This window comes from Neovison vison, chromosome 13, assembly GCF_020171115.1.
Source record: "Neovison vison isolate M4711 chromosome 13, ASM_NN_V1, whole genome shotgun sequence".
Classification (NCBI taxonomy): Eukaryota; Metazoa; Chordata; class Mammalia; order Carnivora; family Mustelidae; genus Neogale; species Neogale vison.
Window position 1 is genome coordinate 74,826,639 of NC_058103.1, and position 16,884 is coordinate 74,843,522.

General features: G+C 36.2%; 1 protein-coding gene across 1 annotated transcript in view; it reads left to right on the top strand.

The window, feature by feature from the left end:
* Positions 1-16,884, top strand: part of WDR72 (WD repeat domain 72) — a 219,210-nt gene that overhangs the window by 125,052 nt on the left and 77,274 nt on the right. The window contains exons 15-18 of the mRNA XM_044231052.1: positions 2,452-3,269; positions 5,849-5,940; positions 10,075-10,154; positions 14,153-14,354. Of these exons, the coding sequence (XP_044086987.1) occupies positions 2,452-3,269; positions 5,849-5,940; positions 10,075-10,154; positions 14,153-14,354 (1,192 nt within the window). The remainder of the gene's footprint in view (positions 1-2,451; positions 3,270-5,848; positions 5,941-10,074; positions 10,155-14,152; positions 14,355-16,884) is intronic.

The following is a 16,884-nucleotide window of genomic DNA, read 5'->3' on the forward strand; positions in this document are numbered from 1 at the left end:
ATCAGACCAGTAGTAACCTAAAGCTGCACCACAGTGCCTATGTCATTTAGCTCATTTCATCTCATCACTAGGCATTTTATCATCTCACATTATCACAAAAAGTAGGGTGAGTACAATACAGTTAGATATTTTGAAAGAGAGAGAGAGAGACATTCACATAGCTTTTCACATAGCTTTTATTACACTATGTTCTTCTAAGTGTTCTCCTTTATTATTAGTTATTATTGTTAATCTCTTCCTGTGCTTAACTTATAAATTAAACTTTATCATAGGTATGTATGCATAGGGGAAAATATAATAAATGTATAGTGCAGAGCTATCTGCCATCTAAGATGTCTACTAGGAATCTTTGGGACATATAACCCATGGATTGGGGGAGCTACTGAATTTTAATTTTCAATTCTATATACAAATCTAATTTTTAACTATTAGTGGGCTAGTGAAATAAACATCTGTACCCCTTGGGTACCTGGCAGTCACAAACACAGATTCTCTCTTGAAGAATGCATTTTCAACCCATGACTCGAAGGCTTCTCACTGGTAGCATTTCCCAAATGCACACACATGCACACGCCCATGCATATATACAGTCACAAAACATAAGGAAACAGAAAAGCACCACCAAAATAAAAAAGCAGAGTCATACTCACAGGATTTTAAAAATTGGAATTATAGATGTATTATACAAAATAAGTACCTTTAGAAGAATAATGGTTTAAAAAATAAGGAAGAAATAACTGACTGTAAAAATGAACAGTTTGTTTTTTAAAGGGACCAAATGGAACTGATAGAGATTAAAAATGTAAAACTCAAAATTAAAAAACTCAGTGGGTAAGTTAAATGTTATAGGAGAGACAGGTGAGAAGAAAATAGGCAAGCTAAAGGAGAATTCCAAAGTGATGCCCAGCATGAGGCACAGAGAGACAAAGAAATTTAAAAAAAAAAAAAAAAAGAGAGAGAGAGAGAGAAAATAGTTTGTCTGACAAATGGGCTCATCAGAGTTCTGTATGGGGTGAAAGGGATGCAGAGGGAAAACATTCAAAAAGGTAGGTCTGAGAACTGAACAAAATTAAGGAGACATAGAAATATTCAGATACAATGTAGGATTGGGGGAAAACATCCACACCTAAAAGAATTCTAGTGATTCTATGATTTGATGCAGAATAGTAAAGACAAAAAGATCTAAAAAGCAGCATAGAGAAAAGACAGAGTGACAGAGTACTAGCTAACATCTCAAATGCATCAAAGGAAACCCGAAGACTGGAGAATTATGCCTTCAAAAATGCTGTGAGAAAATAAATGAAATTAAAATAGTTTACTCAAGGAAATGGTCTTCCAAGGAAAACATTATTCCATGAGAGGACCTACAAAGTAAAAATTTGATTCTTTGAAGAGAATATCAAAATCGATAAACTTCTGGCAAGAAAAAAAGCAAAAGCAATAATATCAAAAATGAAAAAGGACCCATAGCTACAGGAAGTTTAAAAAATTGATAAGCAAATAATATAAACATCCCTCTGAACAACCATTAAACGATCAAAAGAAATTAAGCCTGGTCTAAGTAAGTGGGAGATACAGTCTGGAACTTGACAAACATCCTCAAACTTAACGTGAAAGAATAAAAGACTGTATAAACAACTGGATAGGGGAACCTCACCACCAGATCTGAAGTCTTTTTGTAAAGCTATTATACTATGGAATAGATTAATTAAATAATGTCCCAGACAGCAGATCAGTAAGAAAAGAACAAGCTTGCAAATGATACTGGAACAACTGATATCAAGATTTAAAAAAAAAAAAAAAACATGAAAAGTATGTCCTATTGCAAACCAAACACAAAAATGAAAAAAGAAAAGTATTAAACAATTAAAAAATTGTGTGAACCTGGGGCGCCTGGGTGGCTCAGTCATTAAGCGTCTACCTTCTGCTCAGGTCATGATCCCAAGGACCTGGGATCAAGCCCCAACTTGGGCTCCCTGCTCAGTGGGAAGCCTGATGCAAGGCTTGATTCCAGGACCCTGGGATCATGACCTGAGCCAAAGGCAGACACTTAACTGAATGAACCACCCAGGTATATCAATGTTCTCCTCCTTAATTTTCAAACCCACTTTTTCCCCTTTGTGGGTCTTCATGGCTATGTTGATAGGAAGATAAGAAATCAGATAAGAAAAGATATTAATCTGATGCTATCTTACTTCCTAGGCCTAATTCATATTTTTTTTTTCAAAGAAAAATAAAGGTTTTAGGAAGGAAAAAAAAGTTGTTAAGGAATATAGACTGTTTAATTTAGAGGGAAGTTTTCCTAACAGACAAAATAATTGAAATGGCTTTAGTTGTACTGCTACTTAATGCTTTCATTTTATGCCATTTTAATATGGAGCTTTTAATAAAAATCACTTGAAAAATAAAAACCCTGACACATAATTTTTTTTTCTCCTTAATCTCCTTTAGGTTGCTGATGCCAAGTCTTTCTCAGGACCTTTTAATGTCTTGCCTGTGAAGACAAAATGGAGTAACATTGGCTTTCATATCCTTCTATTTGATCTGGAAAATCTTGTTGAACTTTTGCTGCCAACTCCAATCTGTGACGTTGACCCTTCTAATTCATTCTATGGTAGTGAGATCCTGAGAAGAGCCAAAAGCACAGTGGAGAAGAAAACACTGACGCTGAAACGAAATAAAACTGCCTGTGGTTCTCTCTCAGCAGAGATGCAAGCCAAGACTTCTGGTGAGAACCCAGCCCAAGGAGATAATGCTGTCAAATTCTTAGAAGAAAGTGATGGCATTAAAAGGCAGAAGAAAACAAAGAACTCCAAAAAGATGCACCCGGAGCCGTCAAGAAAAGTGGATGCCAGCATCACAATAGATGCAGCTAAATTGTTCCTATCTTGCTTTTTGCCATGGGGACTGGATAAAGAATTAGATAATCTCTGCATTAAGCATCTCAATATTTTAAAGCTTCAGGGTTCTGTTTCTTTAGGACTTGCTGCAAATGAAGACCGCTTCTCATTGATGCTGCCGGGGTGGGATGTATGCAGTGCTGAAACGAAAACAGACTATTCAAAAGTTAATTTATTTTCCAAAAAAGTTTTGGACTTGTCAAATAAGTACACGTCCACTCTTCCAAATCAGGTTGGAATGCCAAGAGGATTGGAGAATAATTGTAATTCTTTGCAAGAGTCGGACACTATAGTTTATTTACTGAGCAGACTATTTGTAGTTAATAAGTTAGTTAACATGCCTTTAGAGCTGGCATGTGGAACTGACAGGTAAGATGTGCGTAAATATTTTGACTACTATTATTTGAGACATTAAAAGAATCGTAATTATTTGCTGTATTTGGCTCTTTACCCTCCCTCCCTCCTCTTCTTCCTTCCTTTCTTCCTTTTTTCAGATCAAGAGTAAATATGCAACAGCTCCTTCAGCTCAAAACACATTTAAGAAAAACTTCCTCTTAATTCTTTGGGATCAGAGAATAATTTGGGCAATTAATCTATATATTTAAAAATTTATTCATTCAAAAAATATCCATTGCTCTCATAATATGTACCAGGAAAATCATAGTGCAGGGCGCTGAATGATTTAATAGATAGGTAGACTAAGAGATAGACGATAGTTTGATTCATACACACCTTGAAATCCATTTTACTTGCTGTGAATTAAATATGAACAAAGAACATTTAAGTAAATGCCAGTGATCATATATTTCATATATCATCGGAGAAAGTTTTACAGTTTCATAGCCCAAGTCCCACCATTTAATTTATACTTTGTTGTACTAAGCTAGAGGTGGCAATCAGTAATTCATTTACAAAAAGTACAGTTGAATAAAAATAGCTCTTGTTTTTTGAATATTTAATATCTATTAGTCACTGTGTAAGTACTTTACTTACCTGATATCACTTAATATGCAAGGCTGGCATATAGGTACTATTATTTGCTCTTTGTAAATATGAGGATATTGAGTCTTATGGCGAAAAGGTATCAACTCCAAGATTAATTCAGCTTCTTAGAGGCTGATTCAAAGCTGAGCAGCAGTCTAATTCCAGAGCCTGATTCATTACTAACCTTAACTCTGTGTGTCTACCTTCTTCTACTGCTAAAATTCAGTATAGTTTTTCAGTCTGACATTAGAGGATTGAATTTACAATTTACAGCATGTGTCCTTAGCACTAGTCTACAGAAGAAATTTCTCATTTGATTCAAATGATTAAAAAAAAAAAGAAAAAGAAAAAGAAAAAGGCACATGAAATAAATAGAAAACACCAAAAGTAGGGTAAAGAAATGCGGAAAAAATCTTGGTAGTATAGGTAAGTATTTTGGTGTTCAGAGTAAAGAGAGTAATTAGTGTGAGAGGAAACCATGGGAACGCTTTTACAGAAAGCACTTCCCACTATGTGGTGGTAAATGGTCCTTGACGTTTCTGTTCTGTGATAGGAGCTCAGTTCCAGGCGACGGTCAGCACCATTCCTGCCCTCAGTGGGCCTACCCTTTGGTAGGAAGGCTCTGTGGATTATTTAGGATCTGATGTTATGCTTCCTTCCATTATAATGCAAGGTTTCCCATTTTCTGTTCTGTGACCCTATTATGGAGACATAGACTGGTAAAATTCTGTGGTTTTATACTAAATTTTTCTCTGTTTTCTTTTCATACATAATATGTATATATAATTCATATTATATATACACACATATAGATATACATGTTTAAGTTTCATATAGCCTTCTTTTACTTTTCTCTTCTTCCTGTGACTAAGAAGATTACAAAGCACTGAACGTATGATAAGCAAAAAAATGCAGTCAGCCTGGACCCTGAAAACCTGGGAATAAATCCTGCTTTTGTTGTTTAACTAGCCATGTGTAGCTCTGGACAAGTCACTTACCCACTCTGAGCCTTGCTTTCCTCATTTAGAAAATGAGGTTTGTGGGCTGGGTGGCCACTAAGATTTCTTCAAATTCTTGAAAACGTGGGTTGTTAACAAATTGTATCTGCCTAATCATGATCCCACAGAGCCAGTGAGGGACTTGGTTACTGTGTGATGGAGGTTTTCATTCTGAGTCGGCTGCAGATAAGGAATTCAGGATGTGCAGGGTGTGTCTGGTGCCCTGAGGGGGGATGGCGGGCTGTCAGCCTGCCTTCCACTAAAAATTGCCACCATACATTAGTTAACTCTTTATGAAATTCTTCATTAAAAAAAAATTATTGAAGGAGTTGACTGGATTAGAGACTGCTTCCAGAAATCAGTCACTTCAACTTGGATTTGCTGTTGGACAGCATGGAAATTTTTTGGAAATCAAAATAATGTGCATTGGATTTGTCCATTTCACTAACATTTCACTGTGATTGTGAATGTGGAGAAATCCTTGTGGGCTTCGCAACGGGGTGCATGACGTAACTGCATTTTAAGGAAAGAGCCATCTGCCTATGACAATATCCCTGAACAGTATCTGAAAGTTGCTATGATTAAATCACTGGTCTGGAGTAGACCTCACCTTCCTCAGGTCCTTACAGGACCTGTGGAGAACTGTGGCAGATGTCAACATATTAAGATTCAGAATATATTGCATTAACCACAAATTACATGACCTATCGTAGTGGAGCTCCTCCTGGAAAAGTGAGTCACCAAATAATTTTGGTAACCTAAAATTCAAAACTGGGATTAAGGTTTAGGTAGGAACAAAGTGAGGAAATTTACCAAAGAGATTAATGTTGGAGAACATTGCTAAAAAAGTAACCTATGTTCAGTTCCCGAATTTTTTTGAAGTGGTCATACACTCAAATCTTCAATTTATTTCTAAAAATACTTTTCATATATCTTTAATGATATCCTCTATTTTTCTCCCGACAGGTCTTTCAAAATGGAATCTGTGCACAACAAGGCAAAAAGTCCTGGGAATGAAGTTTTTACTATTTCAAGCTTCTGTGGTTACTTACGAAATGGTAAAGGACTTACAGATACAATTCTGATTTTTTTTTTCTCTATGAAATAGAATAACTGGCCCATCTAGAACTGGTTCTCCTGCTACAGTTTGGAAGGAACAGTGTTTGCATTTATTATTTGATTTAGTCTGCATTTCACATGGCTATACTTTTGTATTATATTTGAGATATATGTGATTTTTTTATTAAAATGAATAATGTTACAAGACATGTAATGTGATGAATTTTATCAAATGATCTTTGAAATGCCTGAAAGTCTGAAACTTTTGGCAAAAGAAATATTTGGATATTAAATTAAGGTCACCTGTGATTTACGGGGAAGTTTATTACATCAGTATCTTTATTACCAAATAAATGATTATTATATTAGAGAATTTTATAGCTTTTTCAGAAGGTTATATAATGATCCTTGAATTCCTCTGAGTAATAGTCTTGGTGTCTAGATTTTCTTTTGATGCCAGATAGCCAATTTATCCTCAAAACCTGCTTCTCTAAATCTTTGACATCTCAGTAAAGCAAATCTACGCTTCTAGTGATTCAAGCCAGGAATTTTGGTGTCATTTTGACTCATCCCCAGACCTTTTTTTTTTTTTTTTGCATCCACATCCAATCTTTTAGTAAATATATTGGTTCTCCCTTCAGAATATATCCCAGATTCTGTTTCTATTTACCCACAGACCACACCCCAGAGCCTTCATCTCTCCTTGCCTCCTAACCACCCTTCGGCTCCTATTTCTCCTTCCTGTACTCTATTCACCATCAAGCAGTCAGAATGACCCATTGGAAACTAAGTCAGAACCTTATGCTTCTGCTTAAAACCTTTCAGCTGCTTCTGTTCTGCTCTGAATAAAAGGCACAGTCTTTAGGAAAGCGTACAAGGCCCAGTATAACCTGGTTGTTCTGCCCTTTTTTTTTTTTTAATATTTTATTTATTTATTTGACAGAGCAAGGGATCACAAGTAGGCAGAGAGGCAGGCAGAGACAGAGAGGGAAGCTGGCTCCCCGCTGAGCAGAGAGCCTGATGTGGGGCTCCATCCCAGGACCCTGGGATCATGACCTGAGCTGAAGGCAGAGGCTCAACCCAGTGAGCCACTGAGGCGCCCCTGGTTGTTCTGCTTCTGTCATTGCACCGACCACCGCTCACATCTGACGCCATCTCTTTATACTTACTTACCCCTTGCTTCACGTGATCCAGCTACACCAGACCTTTTGCTCTGACCCAAACAAGATGGGCAGGTCTTAGGGCCTTTGTGCTAGCTCTTCTCCTGCCTGGAATGCTCTTTCCTCAGATCACAGAGGTCAACCGGCTGCCTCCCGCCTCCATCTTACATCCTTGGTTCTTGCTTGGACGCCATTTTATCAATGAAGGTGCCCTCCTTTCTCCCCAGCACGCTCTGTCCCATTCCCTCCTTTACTGTTTTCCATAATTCTTTTCACTCTCTAATGTAATATATATCTTTTTTTTTTTTTTCATTTGCCATCTGTGTCCTGCTACTAAAATGTAAGCTCCATGGGGGTTATCATTTTTTTATGACAGTTTTATTTACTGCTGTATCCCCAATTCCCAGAATAAAGCCTTCAAGGAATTAAGCAAATACCTTTGGATTCATGTGTGAATAGTAAATAGAATAATGGTTTTGGAAACAGATGGCTGAGGTTTAAGATCTAGTTCTAACGCTTACCACTTGTACAGCTTTGGGCATGTCTTTTACTCCTTTAAACCTATATTTACTACACTTGTAAAATGGGAATGAGATTTTAGACTTGATGAAGTTATGCATTATGCCATCGACACATTGAGATGCCCTGAATAATGTTCCATAGGGGCTTTCTCAAGGCTACTAAAAAGAATATTTGGAATATTTTAAACAGAGAGTTATTAATAGCTTCCAATTTTTGTGTGTCTAGTATATTCAAAGAATTATGCCATTGGTTTTACACATATTCTCTCTATATAGAAACAACCTTGCACATTAGGAAGAACTATCTTGTTTTACCCTTGGGAAAATTGGGGCTCATGGAAGTTAGATGATTCACTCAGAGGCAAAGAGCTGCTGAGCAGAGGGGCCAGGATTCCAGGCCACCTCTGGTCCCAAACCACTTGCTCTTTGCATTACATCAGCACACTTCTCAGGATCCCAACTAGTATTCCCTCTAAAAGGTCCCAGTCTGGGCTGTCTGCCTTCTCTTCAAGCCATAGCCCTTATTAGGGCATTTCTCCTTGTTTTTATTTTTTATAACATTGAGAAAAGGATTAGAATTTAAAGCAGAATGTAAGTGATTTCTGCAGAGATGGAGAGAATTGCTAACCAGAGCCGCGGACTCCCCAGCATTTCCTCCCGCAGCCCCAACCAAAGTAGCAGGAGCAAATTTACTACTGAATAGTCTCTCCTGTGTTTAGAGGCGGCGCTTGCAGCACTTAAGATTCACATAGGTCCTATGGAGCATGGTTTTGTGTTTTAGTAATTGGTAGACGGGAGGTGAAGGGAAAGGAGGGGTTCGCTTTATGCTATTAATTCAGTAAAGTCAAAGCCTGAATAAAATAATACTCTGAGGTGCTCATTCTAAAGAGTGGTAGGAACCACTGCCCACTTCTGTCAGCAAAAATGGTGACTCAGTACTATTGGTAAGCCTGGGGTGTTTTCTTTTTATCTTTCTCTCTGATGTTGCAATTAATTCTTTAGTTCACTGACATGGCCAAGAAAATTTGGCTCTCATTTCTACCTCATATTAAAATTTTAACATCACATTAAAGTGCACTGTGAAGTACCCCATGATGCCAGTAAGTAGCTAAAGTTGAGACCAATACTTAGCTTTGATGGTAGAGCCACAAGGTCAACAGAATGAGAGAGGAGGGGAAGGACAGAGATCAAAGGAAAATTTTCTCTTACCTGCTGTGCTCACAAAGAAATGGAAAATATGACTTCAAAATCATAGTGCTCTATCATACTTACATGTTTTATGCACTGATCTTGGTCATTTCAAATTCACATCATATGTTCCATCAGGGAAAAATAACGATATTAATGAGTCAGAAGTTTCATATATGTCTCTTTAATATTCTTAGTTCACATTATGTTTAATACTTTCTATCACATTTCCTTTGACCACTAATATATAATATATATATAACATAATATTTATAAAATATATATTTGTGCATATATATACACATATACTTATCTATTAATATATAAAATGAAATTCAATGAAAAGCATACTGAACTAATACTAATTTAAAGAGTTGATGCCAGAATTTCAAACACATATTAATACATTCATTTAAATAGATGATTAGGGTAATTTTCCCTCCAATGCAAGCCATCATCATTTTTCCTTATCTCATTCCCACGATCTGGCACCTAGATAATATACTTTAGCCATCAGAAAGCCTTAATTGATCAATTTTTCATTTGGATGATAATATGTACATTTTCAATTAATGAAAAGGCACTTATTAAGTGCTTTTTTGTGTAGGGGGCTGCTGGACATTCTGTGGATCAATTTAAATAAACCAAGCCCTAGCTCACTCTTAAAATTTCACACTGAACATTAAGGCAAATAGATAGAAAGGACATTCAAAAGGGCAAACTTAAAAGAAACAATACATAACAAAATGAGTCAGATTAAAACATAAGTGCTAGATCTATTGATCAGAGTAGTATAATTGGGTAAGGACAAATCAAAGGAAGTCTTTATATGATTTCTGTGTGATAGATGTTAATTAATGGCAAGATAGTATGTCAGGATCTAGTTGCATGAGGAAGGAATTGTAAAATTTGGCCATCTGTTTTGGGTGGGAACATTATTCATTGCACTCTGTTGGCAAAAGTTATGAAGATGGGTTTAGGGTATAAAGATGAATTTGATTTGATGTGAATATATATTCGTATAATCATTAGAAATATAAATAAATTACTAAATGGTTCTTGACTAGTAACACATGAAAATCATTGGGTATCACAGGGTATTCATTCCTGCTCTACCTTCTCCCGGGACCGATTAAATCAGAATCTCTGGTGTTTGTGGAGAAAATACCCCCCAGGTGCCTCTAACATGGAGCCAGGGTTGAGGATCATTGGGTTGCATGCATGTTAATATTCTCAAGAACAAACGTGTTCTCTGTATTTCTAGGTAAGAATGAAGCCCATATACCCGAAGCTGACGTTTCACTTTTGAAGCTCATTTCCTGTTGGAGAGACCAGTCTGTGCAGGTATGACATAGTATGTTCTTGAAGTTATTAGAACAATTCCCTGCTGTGCCTTTCTATTCTGTGAGTGGTTCAGTCATACTCTCCTTATCCCGAGAGTACCCACAAGTGGCTACTGTTGTCCTCACAGAAAATTTCCTCCCTGGGCATTTCATTTAACAGGACAAATGCAGAGACTAATAATGAGGGGAAAAGTAGAGATGGACATATGCAAGGATGCACAGGTTAGGGGGGATGAACAGGGAGCCTGAGGAAGGGATGTTTTCGTTGTTACTGTACCTTATTGCCTATTGATGTTCCAGTTTGTGGCAGAATTGTCTATTATTTGATTTTAAAATACGCCATGACATAAAAGGCTCTAGGCCTGGGAATTTGGTATGTGGACTTAGGAATTATTTTTCTGTCTCGAAAGTACCTCATCTATAAGCTGTTTGAGAGAATGGGTTTCTTCAAGGCCCAATTTAAGTCCTTCTATCTCTTTTAAAGCTTTTGTGGATCCTAAAAGCTTACTAGGTAGCTTTGTATATTGTACAATAAATATCTGTGCGTTGATTAGATGAATATTTATCGGAACTTTATTCTTTTTCATGAGCTTAATAAATGTCAAATTTTGCAGCATAGCAATAATTCCAATTACAAATGCTTATTGAAAACAAAGAAAGTTAAGTCAGAACACACTGTGGGGCTGACACCACAAAACCAAATAAACACAGTTGGAATGGTTATTGAAACACGTTACCGTGGCCTGTGAGTTTCTACATGGTTTGCCACTAGCCTAGCCTCTTTATTCATCATTCTCCCTCCTGCTCTAACTAGCCACTGACCTTTTTACTTCCAAAATACACAGTGCTCATTTCTACCTCAGGGCCTTACTGCTCTCTTGGGCTGGAATTCTAATTTTTCCATTCATTGTTTGAGTTTTACCTCAAAAGTCAACTCCTCCAAGAAGTCTTCCCTGATTACCCACCTCATGTTGTCACTACTCCATGCCTCCAGTCACTATGGCATTACCCAGTTTTATTTTCTTTGTTGCAGTTGCTTTTAATGGAAATGATAGTATTTGCTTTTTTGCTTGCTTATCTTCTGTCTTCTTGCTGTCATTGAAGCTTGCTGAGAGCAGGGACTCAGTCCGTCTCACTCACCCCTCAATCACCAACACCCAGAAAAGTAGTAATCATGGCAGCCTGTCAATAAATATTTAACAAATGAATGACTAGCTATGTAAAAGCCTCTTGGACTATCAAATAAACATTAGTACATTTTTATTTTTACCAGTGTGTTAGCAAACATCCTAAGAGTCTCTATTAAAGGCAAGATTTTTTTCCCCCCAGTAGCCTAAGAATTCCTCACCAAGGGAAAAAATCCTGAAGGAAAAGAATTCAACAGAAAATTTATCCTGAATTGCTCTAACTAAAGGTATTTTGCACTTGTTCGTTTGGCCTTCAAATAAATTTTAATGTGATTTGGACATGTTTGGACTAATGGACCTTTAAGGTTCTATGATTCTATGACCTTGTGTAAAAGTCTGGCAGGACGACAAATGTGACCAGAGCATTTATTGCTCACTTTGTAGGAAGTCCAAGCGTCAAAGTTCTCCTCTCTTCTCTGTTGCTAACCGGATGTATAACTCTGGAAGATAGGTGGAGCTTGTTGATTCTTTTCCTCACTTGTAAAATGGGAATGAAAATTCCTTGGTCCTCTGGGAGCAACAGAGCCTCTTGCATTTTAATGCTTCATTAACCAATCCTCAAATTCCTTATAAAGCTGTTCATCTAAGCAGTTAGTCAAGTCATGTTAAGCTGAATCTACTTCTTAATGTATTTTAGGTGGTAATGGAATGTTTCTGTCAAGTAGCAAAATCCTACCTCACCAAGTGAAGGGGGGTGGGGATAAGAATGTGTTAATTTTGCAGATGAATGAGTTCGTCTGGAGATTGCCTCTTTTGCTTCTAATGCATGTAATATGTCCCACAGAGAAATAAATGCTGAAAAAGCAACAGTAAAGTTTTGGGGTTGCTCATTTGCGTGTTTCTGAAGCTTCATTAAAATTCCTTGGATTTTATAATCTAACACCAGTGGGTGAAATCATGACATCCAGGCCTCCAGGGACAAGTATTGCTTTCCCAGGAGATGCTGTGAAAAGTCAATGTGGACCAAGTGTTGAGAAAATACTTTTCTTCTGGAAATTCTGGACACTGGAACCACAAGCAGTCCACAGGGGCTCTCGTGAGTCTTCGTAATGCTCTGTGCTATTTTATAGAACTTTGCTATATCAAGGTTTTAGTAGAAAACCATTAAAATTTTTAGCTTGCCTATGGCATAGTAATACTTCTAGTAATAAGTATATGACCCAGATTTGTGGCCGTCTCTTTCCAGCCAATGGATTTGTAAATCTTCACTTAAATCTCTGCACATTCTCTCATAAGAGTGTAATGCTTTGCACATCTGTCTTTTCAAAGAAAATTATTTCTGTGCATTTGGGAGACAGCTTTACAGCTGCACTGCTTTCAATTCTAGCTCATTATTAAATTCAAAAAGTTATATAATATATTGTCTAAAAATTTTATATTTTGTTGGGGAAAATTCTATCCCTACTAACTATTGCAAAATTTTTCTACTGTATTTATATACTAAAGAGATTAAAGTATTGATAGTCAGAAATTATCAATAAATTCTACTTTCTACACTTTATTTTTTTAAGTACAGAATCTATTTCAATTCCATTAGCATTTATTTAGTACCCACTGTATACCAGATATTGTGATAGCATTATTACATGCTTATAAGATGTACCATCTGCCAGTGGATTGGAGCCGTGCTGAGTATTGATTTCACACTGAGCACAAAGTGTGGGTTTGAGTTTGTTTCTAATTGAGTGAATGCCATTCAGTATTCGCTTTTAAGTTTTATGACTGAGTATCCTACTCATTATGATTAATATGTTTTATTCAGTTATTTCTGCTTCCTCTTATTTTTTTGATGATACTCATATTATTTACTCTTATAATATTAGTGACAAATATGTGAACAAGCTAGGAAGAGTAAAGGTACGTTGTCACTGATTTTACTAAGGGATGAGGATATAGAAACTTGGGAGGACATATACTAAAAAGGACATAGAATCAGCGGTCGGAAGGCCTGTTCATCATATCTATGGGATGTCCTGTCCCAGCTTCTTCATTTAAAAAAATGAAGATACTGGATTAGATGTCTATGACAAGCATTCCCTTCCCCCTCGACCCAATCACAGATCCTTGACTGAATATGTACAATAATTGGAAGTCAACCTTTGCAATATTTTTAAACCGTGTACAACCATGTACACATACACACAATTTATTTATTTTAAATATATATTTTATTTATTTATTTGACAGACAGAGATCACAAGTAGGCAGAGAGGCAGGGGTGGGGGGGTAGGAACAGGCTCCCCACAGAGCAGAGAGTCTGATGCGGTGCTCAATCCCAAGATGCTGGGATCATGACCCGAGCCAAAGGCAGAGGCTTTAACCCATTGAGCCACCCAAGTGCCCCGACATACACACAATTTAGTGAGATTTATTGTTAAAGTCTTGTCTTCAGCTTTCTGTATTAAACCTGAGTTTAAATCAAGTGTTTTTAGCTAAATAGTGCTTTCAAGCTAAACATTATTTGAGGAGCTAAACTTGACTTTAAGAAACAGTATAATATCTTCAAATTCATTTTCTTTATCTTCTGGCGGAAATGAAAGTACCTTAGATGAAAGAATTGAGAACTCCTTTCAACTTTCCTTTTAGAATCTCTTGTGTTAGCAAAAGAACAGTGTGTTGGTCTGGGTTCCAGTGTTCAGTATCTGCATTTCAATTGTTTCAGATGCTAATTCTAGTGGATGGGAGTGGTACACTTTATGTGAAACCTATTTAAGTCAAATTCCAGGCTCTCAACTTGATGGAAGACCCCAAGTGTTTGTAATAATCTCCCCCCGCCCCCCCGCCAAAATGATTTAAAAAAAAATCTTTATAGGTAACTGAAGCAATACAAGCTGTTCTTTTGGCGGAAGTTCAACAGCATATGAAGACGCTAAGTAAAACACCAGTAAACAGTCAACCAGTGTCCATGACAGAGGACGTTCACTGTGAGATGAAGCAGATCCTGCAGAAGACAGAAAGGACCAGGGAGAAGGAGATAGACTTACAGTGTACTACAGACTCCTGGCCTCTGCAAAGTAAGTACAAAATTTATTGACATGCACTTTCATCAGAACTTTTTCTACTACTTAGAGTGCGTTCAGAATATGAGTTCACGATATATCATTTCTGCAAAAACTGAGCCAGGGCCCTGTTTCTGACCTATTCGGCTATCAATTTCTTCTTCTAATTCTCAAGTTTCTGGTAAATCTTTTAAGTTCTATTATAATCAATGAATATTTTTTCTAGAACAAAAATCTGTATTGTTTACAAAAATATTTTTAAATTAAGTGGTGGAAAATGAAAACAAGATTGGGGTGCCTGGGTGGCTCAATCAGTTAAGCATCTGCCTTTGGCTCAGTTCATGATCCCAGGGTCCCACGATCAAGCCCCAAGTCAGACTCCCTGATCTGCAGAAGCCTGCTTCTCCCTCTCTCACTCCCCCTGCTTGTGTTTCCTCGCTCACTGCCTCTCTCTTTGTCAAATAAATAAAATTTTCTAAAAAAAAAAAAAAAATGAAAACAGGATTAACAGTAGCAGCTTTATGAGATATTTTAGGAATATCTTGATAATGATGGATCCTAAATTTGTTTCCACTTGATACCTTGGTAATAGCCATGTGCTGGATTTTTTTTTTCTCTCCTAAAAATAAGAAATGTAGTAGAGACTAAAACTAAACTGATTTATAGGTGGACCACTTGATTTTATAACAAATAAAATTTTATCATTGTAACTTCATAATGATGATGTTTATGGTCATGGCTAGCAGGTGAATCTCAATTTCTGCTATAAAATGTTATCTGATTTTTCAACCCATTAGCTGTGACTTAAAAAATAAAAAGGAGTAAGTACAAATTTGGTATTCAGCCTCACTAGGAAGCTTTCGATGAACAAGTTACTTTATGATTAAATATATATTTTCCTCAGAGAAACATGTTACAAATTTACATGTTCCAGAGTGTGAAAAAATTATTAGGTATTTCTTTTAGCTCTCAGAAAGAGATTTTCTTTTTTTTTTTTTTTATTTGGGAATCAGAAAAACGTTGCTATATTTAAAATGTTAAATCCTAGAACAGAGGTCATTCTTAAAGATCTATTATATTTATTCCTTACTGTTTTTATAAGATCATTTATTGGACAATACTATGTAGTGAGAGAGAATACGTTGCAGGGAAAGGCTTCATCGGTGAAGGCCAAAGATCAAAGTAGTTAGAATATTTCCTAATGCCAAGACAATCACTGAAGATGATAAATTCAATAAGCAATTTGATAAAGCTTAATGGCAATTTCAAGTCATTTGTTTGTCTGTTGTCCAGAAATTAGCTTTAATTATCTGGTAAATTCAACTGCCTGAAGGAGCTCCTTTTTGATCATATCACATAATTGTAGTTGTATTACACCTTTCAAGCAAGAAGAGAAAAATTCCTTTTTAAATTAATTTTCAGAGAGTGCATGTGGGTTCTTGATTCATTCGGTGAGGCACTGGTAGTGTCATTAATATGTTTCTTTCAGCTCCCCAAAGACAGCTAGTGTCATTCATCATGTGTTAACTGTCATTAGGTGGCATTTATATGCTTTATTCCTAAGCTTGGGTGTCTACCTTATCCTTTGGCCCATAGCCTTCTTTTCTGGGTGAGAAATTCATGGCGGATTATGAAGGTGAAACTTTTGATAACTTTTGCTATCACATGGCTTATCCGTTATTTGAAGCTTCACCAGATTGAGCCTTGTTCTTTTCCCAAATATTCTTGGGTATAAGAAATATACTCTGGAATTTGGTCTTACTATGACTAAAGACATCTGGATTTTTAAGTTAGATATTAACTATCTTCAGATCACTACTGAATGGTCCTTGGCCAATGTTTAAAAAAATAGGGTTAATTTGTGATAACAATTAGAATATAAAAATATTAAAGTCACTTTATATATTGGTGGATACAATTTAGAATATTTTATTTAAAAGGAATGAAGCCTTCACAAAATGCTGAGCACATATTTTCATCAGAAATACTGCTTGTAGGAAAATACTAACTACAATTACAATTAAGAGGAAACACATAATGTGCATTGAAAAGGAAAATTCCCAAGAAATATTATGCTGGAAATTAACGGTGTCTTTCTTTCCTTCTTTTTGGAAAAAAGCAAAAAAGCCAAACAAACAAAAATCATTTTTGAACTATTCAGAGAAACTTAATAAAATTGCAGGAAAAGTTTTGGACCTTTATTAAGTGGAATGTACTACATTACTTATTGGATTTTTTAAAAAATAAGCAAAAAGCCATTGTATTTATTTCACATGTCCTAATTCAAAAGTAAGGGGATGGTAGAGATACTGTTCACTAGGTATGATTATTCCTCAAACTTTAAAAGCAGATTTACTTAGATCCAGTGTCACTGCAACCTATTGCCAAATATTCTTATGATAAATGGTTTATGTTCTTTTATTTTCAGGTCCTTGCTCATTTGTCCTCTGTGAGCACTCCTCCACCATTTTCCCTTCTAATTTCTTTTATTCTTTCTTGATTTCCTAGTGTCTTTTTTTTTAAAGATCGTATTTATTTATTCATT